The sequence below is a fragment of the Pecten maximus genome, chromosome 4, assembly GCF_902652985.1.
Source record: "Pecten maximus chromosome 4, xPecMax1.1, whole genome shotgun sequence".
Lineage (NCBI taxonomy): Eukaryota > Metazoa > Mollusca > Bivalvia > Pectinida > Pectinidae > Pecten > Pecten maximus.
In genome coordinates, this window is record NC_047018.1 from 8,815,996 (window position 1) to 8,830,841 (window position 14,846).

Here is a 14,846-nt window from a genome sequence, read left to right on the forward strand (position 1 = left end):
TATGTAGTTATCGTGATTGGCTCAATGTATTTGATATCTGATGATGTTGTAATTGTGATTGGCTCAATGTATTTGATATCTGATTATGTAGTAATCGTGATTGGCTCAATGGATTGGATATCTGATTATGTAGTTATCGTGATTGGCTCAATGGATTTTATATCTGATTATGTAGTAATCGTGATTGGCTCAATGGAATTTGACAATTGTGTATTCTCCTTCAACTGGAGGCAGCTTAAGTGTATTTTACATCAAATACCACTTTTGTCAACCTGGAAGGGGCAGGGGGAGGGGTGATCATATCTTGTTCTACTTCAATTAAGGTTGAAACAAAAAACAAGTGTATAGTTCAATGGAAGTTTATTGGCAGGCAGAGTGACTAATATAAGAAGACATTGGTTTTTGCCCTCAATAGCAAATCTTTTGTTTGAATTTATTTGATCTTTCATTTGTTTGCTATTGATGTTTATTGCATTGATTTTACCTTTTGAATCTGATGTATAATAGTTTTTAGTAACAGTGTTATTTGGCCTAGAATTGTCAATGGGACATAAAACAATGATTCCCTTATATCTTTTCTCTATTGTCTACTTCACCTACTTGTCAAGTTTATTATACAGAATACAGGCTCCTGTACCTACAGTAGGTCATTGTGATCTCTGTTGTAACCTCAGAACTCAATTATACCTAGAGGCTAGAGTGTGCCCTGAAACCTTCTATGGATCATATATACCCCAGTATTGGTTATACAATTAGACATGTATACATGTATTGGTTGTACCATTAGACATATATACCCCAGTATTGGTTGTACCATTAGACATGTAAACCCCAGTATTAGTTGTACCATTAGACATATATACCCCAGTATTAGTTGTACCATTAGACATATATACCCCAGTATTGGTTGTACCATTAGACATGTATACCCCAGTATTGGTTATACCATTAGACATGTATACCCCAGTATTGGTTGTACCATTAGACATGTATACCCCAGTATTGGTTGTACCATTAGACATGTATACCCCAGTATTAGTTGTACCATTAGACATGTATACCCCAGTATTAGTTGTACCATTAGACATGTATACCCCAGTATTAGTTGTACCATTAGACATGTATACCCCAGTATTAGTTGTACCATTAGACATGTAAACTCCTGTATTAGTTGTACCATAAGACATGTATACCCCAGTATTAGTTGTACCATTAGACATGTATACCCCTGTATTGGTTGTACCATTAGACATGTATACCCCAGTATTAGTTGTACCATTGGATATGTAAACCCCAGTATTAGTTATACCATTAGACATGTATACCCCAGTATTAGTTGTACCATAAGACATGTATACCCCAGTATTAGTTGTACCATTAGACATGTAAACCCCAGTATTGGTTGTACCATTAGACATGTATACCCCAGTATTAGTTGTACCATTAGACATGTATACCCCAGTATTAGTTGTACCATTAGACATGTATACTCCAGTATTAGTTGTACCATTGGATATGTAAACCCCAGTATTAGTTGTACCATTAGACATGTATACCCCAGTATTAGTTGTACCATTAGACATATATACCCCAGTATTGGTTGTACCATTAGACATGTATACCCCAGTATTAGTTGTACCATTAGACATGTATACCCCAGTATTAGTTGTACCATTAGACATGTATACCCCAGTATTAGTTGTACCATTAGACATATATACCCCAGTATTGGTTGTACCATTAGACATGTATACCCCAGTATTAGTTATACCATTAGACATGTATACCCCAGTATTAGTTGTACCATTAGACATGTATACTCCAGTATTGGTTGTACCATTAGACATATATACCCCAGTATTAGTTATACCATTAGACATGTATATCCCAGTATTAGTTGTACCATTAGACATATATACCCCAGTATTAGTTGTACCATTAGACATGTATACCCCAGTATTAGTTGTACCATTGGACATGTATACTCCAGTATTGGTTGTACCATTAGACATATATACCCCAGTATTAGTTATACCATTAGACATGTATACCCCAGTATTAGTTGTACCATTAGACATGTATACTCCAGTATTGGTTGTACCATTAGACATGTATACCCCAGTATTAGTTATACCATTAGACATGTATACCCCAGTATTAGTTGTACCATTAGACATGTAAACCCCAGTATTAGTTGTACCATTAGACATGTATACCCCAGTATTAGTTGTACCATTAGACATATATACCCCAGTATTAGTTGTACCATTAGACATGTATACCCCAGTATTAGTTGTACCATTAGACATGTATACCCCAGTATTAGTTGTACCATTAGACATGTAAACTCCTGTATTAGTTGTACCATAAGACATGTATACCCCAGTATTAGTTGTACCATTAGACATGTATACCCCTGTATTGGTTGTACCATTAGACATGTATACCCCAGTATTAGTTGTACCATTAGACATGTATACCCCAGTATTAGTTGTACCATTAGACATGTATACCCCAGTATTAGTTGTACCATTAGACATGTATACCCCAGTATTAGTTGTACCATTAGACATGTATACCCCAGTATTAGTTGTACCATTAGACATGTATACCCCAGTATTAGTTGTACCATTAGACATATATACCCCAGTATTAGTTATACCATTAGACATGTATACCTGTAATGTACTTTCAATTTCTATACATATAGGAAGTTTTCTGCAACTTCATTTACACTTCAACTCAAAATTATTTATATTGTCAAAAAAAGCATTATGGCAGAATAAGCTAGATATATATCTAGACTTTTGTGGAAAACATGATTTAATATTCCTACATAGGTATAAAAAAAGAGTGGGGATTGAAATAGAAGATGTTAATAGGTCAGCAACAGAAAAAACAACTGCTGAAGATAAATATGATGTGACCTGTATCTATCTGATGTGGATGTGTGACCTGGAATGTACTGCACTCAGTGATATTTAAACCTGCTGTAAGAACAATGGCTGTCTATAAATGTTACCCTATATAATATGGTGGTGGAGTTTATTACACATGTATTACACATGGGTCGTCGGGTGTGTGCTACACATGGGTCATTGGGTGTGTGTAGCTAGTTTTGTTATCTGTCATAGAGCTGTTTGATTGTCAGGCATGAAAATACTACAATGCAGTAAGCAGTGCCTGTATATACGTCATAGATGGGCGAGCGACCAATACACGATAACCGACAAATGTGTACCTATAGGCAAGATAGAGCTGATAGAGGCCTTATACGCAATGTAGTAATGACATTGGTCGGACAGCTAAAATCATCAGGCCCTTCACCTGTGTGCCCTATGACCATGTCCATTAATCGGAATCCTAATGGTAGTACACAGCAATTGGCTGGACTGACTGGGGCAGTGATGGTTGGTCAGCATAGTGACCTTAGCCAGTCTAACTAGCCAGTCTGGTGGTGGTAATACCTTAAGTGATGAACCTTTGACAGCCAAGGCATCCATCATAATTATCTGAGTAGGTGATACATGTATGTAGGAACATGGTCAGCCAGTATATATATATGTGACTGGCCCAATAGTGGATTAATCTGCTGCAAGAAGAGGGAATCAGTTTAAGGAAAATTCTGTCAATCAGGAAAGTGTAAGGAAACTTTGAAGTATTTCCTGTCACCAGAAGTGGGGAACATTGGAGGTCAATGGAATAACTGTGGTTGTATATTGGAGTAGATGTACAGTGCTGAGAGATCTAGTGCCGTAGAGTGTGCCAACTCTTTAGAGGGATCACTAGATCACAGGAGAGAATCTTGTGGCATCTTAGGTATGTTCAAATGAGTTGAATGTCTATAATCTATCATCTGCACTCCTACCATTAGGTAGAGGTTTATCTACCATCTCTTAATGTTTGTGATCAGTATGTATATGTTAGTACTGCTGCTACAACAACCTGTCTATACTGCATAATATCATAATTATCAAACTAGGAGGCACTTATTATACAGCCAATGCTAGAGAGATGTCTGGTGTACTGGTGCATCAGTCTGCCAACACCTGAATTACTGTCTACTTACAGAACAGACTCTTTATACTTTAATGTAGTGATTTTTATTTCATTTAAAGCCTTGTTAATTCACAAATATTATGTATCTATTATTAATGATTAGAATAAACCACAACTAAATTCAGTGTTATTAAATTTCAGGTATTATGTATGGCTGTGTAGAAGTATGACTAATGCTAGTTAGAATGAAGGCAATGCTACTGTGTAAGATATTTTGTGACTGGTGTAGACAAGGCAATGCTAGTTAGAATGATGGCAATGCTACTGTGTAAGATATTTTGTGACTAGTGTAGACAAGGCAATGCTAGTTAGAATGAAGGCAATGCTACTGTGTAAGATATTTTGTGACTAGTGTAGACAAGGCAATGCTAGTTAGAATGAAGGCAATGCTACTGTGTAAGATATTTTGTGACTATAGTGTAGACAAGGCAATGCTAGTTAGAATGAAGGCAATGCTACTGTGTAAGATATTTTGTGACTAGTGTAGACAAGGCAATGCTAGTTAGAATGAAGGCAATGCTACTGTGTAAGATATTTTGTGACTAGTGTAGACAAGGCAATGCTAGTTAGAATGAAGGCAATGCTACTGTGTAATTTATTTTGTGACTAGTGTAGAAAAAGCAATGCTAGTTAGAATGAAGGCAATGCTACTGTGTAAGATATTTTGTGACTAGTGTAGACAAGGCAATGCTAGTTAGAATGAAGGCAATGCTACTGTGTAAGATATTTTGTGACTAGTGTAGACAAGGCAATGCTAGTTAGAATGAAGGCAATGCTACTGTGTAAGATATTTTGTGACTAGTGTAGACAAGGCAATGCTAGTTAGAATGAAGGCAATGCTACTGTGTAAGATATTTTGTGACTAGTGTAGAAAAAGCAATGCTAGTTAGAATGAAGGCAATGCTACTGTGTAAGATATTTTGTGACTAGTGTAGACAAAGCAATATAAAACATGGCTAATGGTTTAGATAAACCATGATTGATGTTCCAGAATAAATAATGTTTACATCATGCATAACTATTATTGAGATAAAATTTAATGCTAGGTAAAGCCTTGTGCTATGATTTTAGATATTAAAGCATGGATAATCATAAAGATATCAAAGTTGACTAATGAAATATGTATGGCTTATCTAATATATAATTTTTATAACAAATGTAACTTATTCATTATTTAAGTATAAAACTCGGGTAATATTGAAGAATGAACAGCTAGTCAGACTCGAGGGAAGTATTTGAGGCATTTATAATACATTTATATATAATAACAGTTTTTATGATGTCTAAGGTATATGTAGGTCTAATGATAAAACTTCTGATGTGCCAAGTCTAAATAGGAATAGTGCATCAAGGAGAAATCTTACGGATACAATTATAGTGTAGGTTTTATGAGAGAGGCAAACTGTATTTTATAAGCATCACTTTTGCATGTTTCTGTGTTTTTATTACTGGTCTGATTCCTAGATAACCTGAGGAACAAGTGCAGACCATTGCTTTGCCAAACTTGTGGAAATTCATTACGCATTGTTGGCTTGTGTAGTTCTAAGTCACACTAAACATGTAACATGTTCTCAGCTTGTGTAGCTCTAGTCACACTAGACATGTAACATGTTCTCAGTTTGTGTGGCTCCGGTCACACTAGACATGTAACATGTTCTCAGCTTGTGTGGCTCTAGTCACACTAGACATGTAACATGTTCTCAGCTTGTGTGGCTCTAGTCACACTAGACATGTAACATGTTCTCAGCTTGTGTGGCTCTAGTCACACTAGACATGTAACATGTTCTCAGCTTGTGTGGCTCCAGTCACACTAGACATGTAACATGTTCTCAGCTTGTGTGGCTCCAGTCACACTAGACATGTAACATGTTCTCAGCTTGTGTGGCTCTAGTCACACTAGACATGTAACATGTTCTCAGCTTGTGTGGCTCTAGTCACACTAGACATGTAACATGTTCTCAGCTTGTGTGGCTCTAGTCACACTAGACATGTAACATGTTCTCAGTTTGTGTAGCTCTAGTCACACTAGACATGTAACATGTTCTCAGCTTGTGTGGCTCTAGTCACACTAGACATGTAACATGTTCTCAGCTTGTGTGGCTCCGGTCACACTAAACATGTAACATGTTATCAGCTTGTGTGGCTCTAGTCACACTAGACATGTAACATGTTCTCAGCTTGTGTGGCTCTAGTCACACTAGACATGTAACATGTTATCAGCTTGTGTGGCTCCAGTCACACTAGACATGTAACATGTTCTCAGCTTGTGTGGCTCTAGTCACACTAGACATGTAACATGTTCTCAGCTTGTGTGGCTCCAGTCACACTAAACATGTAACATGTTATCAGCTTGTGTGGCTCTAGTCACACTAGACATGTAACATGTTCTCAGCTTGTGTGGCTCCAGTCACACTAGACATGTAACATGTCCTCAGCTTGTGTGGCTCCAGTCACACTGAACATGTAACATGTCCTCAGCTTGTGTGGCTCTAGTCACACTAGACATGTAACATGTCCTCAGCTTGTGTGGCTCCAGTCACACTAGACATGTAACATGTTCTCAGCTTGTGTGGCTCTAGTCACACTAGACATGTAACATGTTCTCAGCTTGTGTGGCTCCAGTCACACTAGACATGTGATGTGTCCTCAGCTTGTGTGGCTCTAGTCACACTAGACATGTAACATGTTCTCAGCTTGTGTGGCTCTAGTCACACTAGACATGTAACATGTTATCAGCTTGTGTGGCTCTAGTCACACTAGACATGTAACATGTTCTCAGCTTGTGTGGCTCCAGTCACACTAGACATGTAACATGTCCTCAGCTTGTGTGGCTCTAGTCACACTAGACATGTAACATGTTCTCAGCTTGTGTGGCTCCAGTCACACTAAACATGTAACATGTTCTCAGCTTGTGTGGCTCTAGTCACACTAGACATGTAACATGTTCTCAGCTTGTGTGGCTCTAGTCACACTAGACATGTAACATGTCCTCAGCTTGTGTGGCTCCAGTCACACTAGACATATAACATGTTCTCAGCTTGTGTGGCTCTAGTCACACTAGACATGTAACATGTTCTCAGCTTGTGTGGCTCTAGTCACACTAGACATGTAACATGTTCTCAGCTTGTGTGGCTCTAGTCACACTAGACATGTAACATGTTCTCAGCTTGTGTGGCTCCAGTCACACTAGACATGTAACATGTTCTCAGCTTGTGTGGCTCCAGTCACACTAGACATGTAACATGTTCTCAGCTTGTGTGGCTCTAGTCACACTAGACATGTAACATGTTATCAGCTTGTGTGGCTCCAGTCACACTAGACATGTAACATGTTATCAGCTTGTGTGGCTCTAGTCACACTAGACATGTAACATGTTATCAGCTTGTGTGGCTCCAGTCACACTAAACATGTAACATGTTATCAGCTTGTGTGACTCCAGTCACACTAAACATGTAACATGTTATCAGCTTGTGTGGCTCTAGTCACACTAGTCATGTGACATGTTATCAGCTTGTGTGGCTCCAGTCACACTAAACATGTAACATGTTATCAGCTTGTGTGGCTCTAGTCACACTAGACATGTAACATGTTATCAGCTTGTGTGGCTCTAGTCACACTAGACATGTAACATGTCCTCAGCTTGTGTGGCTCCAGTCACACTAGACATGTAACATGTTATCAGCTTGTGTGGCTCTAGTCACACTAGACATGTAACATGTTCTCAGCTTGTGTGACTCCACACCTGGATGTTGATATAAATGAGGTCACATCTGGATGTTGATATAAATGAGGTCACACCTGGTTGTTGATATGAGGTCACACCTGAATGTTGATATAAATGAGGTCACACAGTGGAAGTTGATATGAGGTCACACCTGGATGTTGATATGAGGTCACACCTAGATGTTGATATGAGGTCACACCTGGATGTTGATATAAATGAGGTCACACCTGGATGTTGATATAAATGAGGTCACACCTGGATGTTGATATAAATGAGGTCACACCTGGTTGTTGATATAAATGAGGTCACACCTGGTTGTTGATATAAATGAGGTCACACCTGGTTGTTGATATTAGGTCACACCTGGTTGTTGATATAAATGAGGTCACACCTGAATGTTGATATAAATGACGTCACACAGTGGAAGTTGATATGAATGAAGTCACACATGGTTGTTGATATGAAGTCACGCCTGGTTGTTGATATGAGGTCACACCTAGATGTTGATATGAAGTCACACCTGGATGTTGATATGAAGTCACACCTGGATGTTAATATCAGGTCACATCTGGATGTTGGTATAATTGAAGTTACACCTGGTTGTTTATATCAAGATGGTCACATCTTGTTGCATATTTGTACATTGTCACTTTCTGTATAAATGTAGGACATCTACATTAATGTCCAATTCATTAGAAATTCTTGTTGATTAAAGCATTTTACTAGATCAGATGAAATGCACAGTTTATAGGATTGCAAAATGTGACTGAGAATAATTTTGAACGATGTCATGGTATAATTCAGAATAATTTTGATGATGTCATGGTATATATAACTGAGAATAATTTTGATGATGTCATTGTATTACTGAGAATAATTTTGAATGATGTCATAGTATTACTGAGAATAATTTTGATGATGTCATAGTATTACTGAGAATAATTTTGATGATGTTGTTGTATAGTAATTCCTACAAAAGTCTGTTTTATTAACATAACAGCTATTATGCTATTGATAAAAGTTACAGAAATCTGTATTTTGTGGAAAATATAGCATGCAATAAAATGTGATTTAAGGTGATCATAGGTACGATTATTGACAAATGGAGGCTGGAATATGTGAATTGATACCTGACTGTTACTATAGGAACATGCATGATATTAAAAAGACATTAATGTATGAGTCTATTCATTAAGGCACCTAATTAACTTGACTGAATTGTGACAAACAAATACATCATGATGGTAATCAGGCCCTTGTTACACACAGGCAGGTGTTTTATCACAAAGGCCGCCGAGGTCTATTGTGTGTACATGGTAAGCTCTCAGGGCCATGGTCAATCTGGAAGGTAGATAAATCTGCTGAGGTCATTACCTACCTGTGACAATGAACACTGATGTCACACAACCAAATCTACCAAACATTAACTCTACTTCTCAGTCTAAGGCTTGCAAGTGCAAACACATTGATATGTAAAATAAATTCCCAAGGGCTGATTATCTTACTAGGTTAACATGTGGTAATTTTAAAGTTTTGTCATACTATTATGATATATTATCATAATTTAGCTTTAGATATCCTAGCAGCAATATAAATTCAGGCTTGCCTTATAGAGACTAAACAGTTCACAGTTGAGTAATGTCTTGCTGGTGGCAAAAGGGGATGGTCTCATATATGAGAAAATCTCTCTTTAAAGGTCATTCGTTATACAATATTGTATAAAATGGATTGATAGATTTTTGAAGTTTTTTATAAGGTTTCCCTAAGTGAAGGCTTTAAAAGTTGTTTACAAATTAAAGAAAACTAACCAGCTGCAGACTGTCAGTTGCAGAGCATGTTATCGTAAAAAACATAATACTAAATGACAGATTTTGACTGAAGCAAGCCAAATGGAAAGTCAACCCAAAAACAGTAAAATATCAGGATTACTTGAATTTAACTGATTATCTGTAGTTAAAAACAATGAATTACCACAATTACTTGAATTTAGCTGAATCTGCAGTTAAAAACAGTAAAATGACACTATTACTAGGATTTACCTGATTATCTGCTGCTAACAACAGTAAAATATCTTGATCACTAACTTAACTGAATTGTTAGTGTCTGGATTAAAAAACAATGTATAGAGGATTCCAAGCTTGGTCTCAGATTGTGTCAACCTGTTATTAGGAAGAGACAATTTTATAACAGATTGGTACTTATAACTTAGTCGATAGCAATGATATAAAGAAATATTTAAGATGATCAATATTTTTAGGTGAGTGAAAAAGAGCCCCAAGCCTGAATTATATAATATAAAAGAATGTTCAGCATGTTATAAGTAACCTAAGGTCTCTGTTATAATGCAGGAGTACCCAAAGGTCCCCAACGCAGGAGTTACCCCAAGGTCACTGTTATAACACAGGAGTACTTCAAGGTCACTGTTATAACACAGGAGTACTCCAAGGTCACTGTTATAACACAGGAGTACTTCAAGGTCACTGTTATAACACAGGAGTACTCCAAGGTCACTGTTATAATACAGGAGTTACCCCAAGGTCACTGTTATAACACAGGAGCACCCCATGGTCACTGTTATAACACAGGAGTACTCCAGATCACTGTTATAAAGCAGGAAAACCCAAAGGTCCCTGTTTTAATGCATAAGTACCCCACCCCATATATATTCCCTGTTATACCTCCTGTGTACCCCATATATAGTCCCTGTCATACCTCCTGTGTACCCCATATATAGTCCCTGTCATACCTCCTGTGTACCCCATATATAGTCCCTGTCATACCTCCTGTGTACCCCATATATAGTCCCTGTCATACCTCCTGTGTACCCCATATATAGTCCCTGTTATACCTCCTGTGTACCCCATATATAGTCTGAGTCATACCTCCTGTGTAATCCATATATAGTCCGGGTTATACCTCCTGTGTACCCCATATATAGTCCCTGTTATACCTCCTGTGTACCCCATATATAGTCCCTGTTATACCTCCTGTGTACCCCATATATAGTCCCTGTTATACCTCCTGTGTACCCCATATATAGTCCGGGTTATACCTCCTGTGTACCCCATATATAGTCTGAGTCATACCTCCTGTGTACCCCATATATAGTCCCTGTTATACCTCCTGTGTAACCCAAGGAGCTCATTTTTGCTTTAGATCTTCATAAAATGAAAAATAATTGTTTTTTGAGGTCTAATCTATGGAAGTTTTTTTGTTGAGAAATTTAGATAATGAGAAAGTCCTTGGTTTGAATCCCAGTGCAGGTTTGATATAGATAATGAGAAGTCCTTAGTTAGAACCCCAGTGTAGGTTTAGTTTAGATAATAAGCAGTCCCTAGTTTGAACCCCAGTGTATACATGTATATGTAAAATTAAGCACCTGTTATTTTGGCAGCAGATATAAACTCTTACATGAGGATTTTACCTGATGACACTATCACACCCAATCCCTAATTGACTTGTGATTTTTGTAGTTTTAGGCTAAATACTCTAAATTGTTTACAACTCATGCTCATGCTGATTGATCATGGATGCTGGAGTAAGGGTGTCCAGGTCTGTCTGTGAATGGTTTACCTGGTAATCACACTGACTGTTTCCTCATCCAATTTGTATAGTGGTACACATTGAACCTTTCAGCAACACATAATTAGTTTGGCTTATAGTGATGCAGATGTTTGGACATGTGATTTCATAACAGGTGCTGTGGACAAGATAGGGGTTCCAATAATTGAAAGGTAGGCTGTATGTGGCATTGACAATATAGGGGTTCAGATAATTAAAAAAGGAGGCTGTATGTGGCATTGGGATATAAAATTTGTGGCATTTTTAACTTCTGTAATAGGAAGTTGTGAACCAACAATTTGTAGGCTTGTTAGGATATATACATATAGCTGTTTATCTCCAGGCAGGGGTTCTAAATCTTGACAACATGTCACTTCTCTGGCCAGATTACTTCCAGAGACATTCCATGATAATCTTGGCTATGAGAATTCCATGTGTATGGGAACATTTCTGATTAGATAGAGATCACCTGATGTTATGGGTCTTTATTCATGAAGTTATAACCTCAACACAACCAGTTATAACCTATACACAACCAATTATAACCTATACACAACCAATTACAATGTACCTGGCACGTCCTTACATGACCCTGGCTGTTAATAGGACGTTAAACAAAAACAAACTAAACCAAACCTAAACACAACCAATTATAACCTAAACACAACCAATTATAACCTCTAGACAACCAGTCATAACCTCTAAACAACCAGTCATAACTCAACACAATCGGTCATATAACCTCTAAACAACCAGTCATAACTCAACACAATCGGTCATATAACCTCTAAACAACCTGTCATAATTTAACACAATCGGTCATATAACCTCTAAACAACCTGTCATAACTCAACACAATCGGTCATATAACCTCTAAACAACCTGTCATAATTTAACACAATCATTTATAACCTGAACACAATCATTTATAACCTGAACACAATCATTTATAACCTGAACACAATCATTTATAACCTGAACACAACCATTCACAACCTTAACACAATCAGTATAACCTTAACACAATCAGTTGTAACCTTAACACAACCTGTTCTAACATTAACAGTTAAGGGTTCAACCAGTCAACCCTCAGCTGTATCCAGCATGAAACCCATGCCTAGTAATATGCCCAACCATATCTATTAATTGTTGTTCAGGGAAATTACCAACAAAGCCTGTTTCTTTGTCCTATAATACAGCCTACCCAGCCTGTCTTTGAGGATAACTTAATAGGTTGGCCCCCTGAACTTTTATCAGAATAAATACAGTAATAAAGATTGGTTAACACACAGATTCTCTGTTGTGGTTTACCATGATTTTTCAAACTAAAAAAATTAAGTGTGATGACATTGGCTTCTTGTTATTTGTGCTAATGCTATTGGTTAACCACAGAGTTGTAGACTGATGACCATTGCCGCTTGTGACAGTGCAAGAAAGTCTATCTGCTGTAAATGTTAAAGCAATTAGCACTCTTAAACTTGTTTGTTACACTTTGAAGCTCCAACGTGAGATTACTCAAAAAAAATCTATACTTCTGGCCTCAAGTTTCATATACTAGTAGCAGTAGTGAATAATGATGTACTGACATGTCCTCTAGACATCACACTGTAGTGTATATGTACTGACATGTCCTCTAGACATCACACTGTAGTGTATATGTACTGACATGTCCTCTAGACATCACAGCTGTAGTGTATATGTACTGACTTGTCCTCTAGACATCAGGCTGTAGTGTATATGTACTGACATGTCCTCTAGACATCACACTGTAGTGTATATGTACTGACATGTCCTCTAGACATCACACTGTAGTGTATATGTACTGACATGTCCTCTAGACATCACACTGTAGTGTATATGTACTGACATGTCCTCTAGACATCACGCTGTAGTGTATATGTACTGACATGTCCTCTAGACATCACACTGTAGTGTATATGTACTGACATGTCCTCTAGACATCACACTGTAGTGTATATGTACTGACATGTCCTCTAGACATCACACTGTAGTGTATATGTACTGACATGTCCTCTAGACATCACACTGTAGTGTATATGTACTGACATGTCCTCTAGACATCACACTGTAGTGTATATGTACTAACATGTCCCCTAGACATCACGCTGTAGTGTATATGTACTGACGTGTCCTCTAGACATCACACTGTAGTGTATATGTACTGACATGTCCTATAGACATCACACTGTAGTGTATATGTACTGACATGTCCTATAGACATCACACTGTAGTGTATATGTACTGACATGTCCTATAGACATCACACTGTAGTGTATATGTACTGACATGTCCTATAGACATCACGCTGTAGTGTATATGTACTGACATGTCCTCTAGACATCACACTGTAGTGTATATGTACTGACATGTCCCCTAGACATCACGCTGTAGTGTATATGTACTGACATGTCCTATAGACATCACGCTGTAGTGTATATGTACTGACATGTCCTCTAGACATCACACTGTACTGTATATGTACTAACATGTCCCCTAGACATCACGCTGTAGTGTATATGTACTGACATGTCCTCTAGACATCACACTGTAGTGTATATGTACTGACATGTCCTCTAGACATGACACTGTAGTGTATATGTACTGACATGTCCTCTAGACATGACACTGTAGTGTATATGTACTGACATGTCCTCTAGACATCACACTGTAGTGTATATGTACTGACATGTCCTCTAGACATCACGCTGTAGTGTATATGTACTGACATGTCCTCTAGACATCACACTGTAGTATATATGTACTGACATGTCCTCTAGACATCACACTGTAGTGTATATGTACTGACATGTCCTCTAGACATCACGCTGTAGTGTATATGTACTGACATGTCCTCTAGACATCACGCTGTAGTGTATATGTACTGACATGTCCTATAGACATCACACTGTAGTGTATATGTACTGACATGTCCTCTAGACATCACACTGTAGTGTATATGTACTGACATGTCCCCTAGACATCACACTGTAGTGTATATGTACTGACGTGTCCTCTAGACATCACACTGACATGTCCTCTAGACGTCACGCTGTAGTGTATATGTACTGACATGTCCTCTAGACATCACTCTGTAGTGTATATGTACTGACATGTCCTCTAGACGTCACGCTGTAGTGTATATGTACTGACATGTCCTCTAGACATCACACTGTAGTGTATATGTACTGACATGTCCCCTAGACATCACACTGTAGTGTATATGTACTGACATGTCCTCTAGATATCACACTAGTGTATATGTACTGACATGTCCTCTAGACATCACCCAGTAGTGTATATGTACTGAACTGTCTTCTATTTATTATATTTCTTTCATAGTATTTTGACAGGAATTTTTTTTACTGGATATGAAACCACCAAAAGCTTTTGAAGTAGATAAGATGTTTGATTAATTAACTCTAAGTTTTTGAAGTTACTGGGGAAAGCCACATAAAGGTCAAACAGTTAATCCCTGCAGTTT

General features: G+C 37.7%; 1 protein-coding gene across 6 annotated transcripts in view; it reads left to right on the forward strand.

The window, feature by feature from the left end:
• The window catches only part of LOC117325139 (high affinity cAMP-specific 3',5'-cyclic phosphodiesterase 7A-like), an 84,413-nt gene that overhangs the window by 38,932 nt on the left and 30,635 nt on the right, over positions 1-14,846 (forward strand). The window contains exon 1 of one of the 6 annotated variants that reach the window (XM_033881108.1): positions 3,156-3,819. The exons of the other annotated variants lie outside the window; for them this stretch is intronic. Coding sequence (XP_033736999.1) covers positions 3,729-3,819 — 91 coding nt within the window. The 5' untranslated portion in view covers positions 3,156-3,728. Of the gene's footprint in view, positions 1-3,155; positions 3,820-14,846 lie in introns of those variants that run through there. 6 annotated transcript variants of the gene reach the window in all.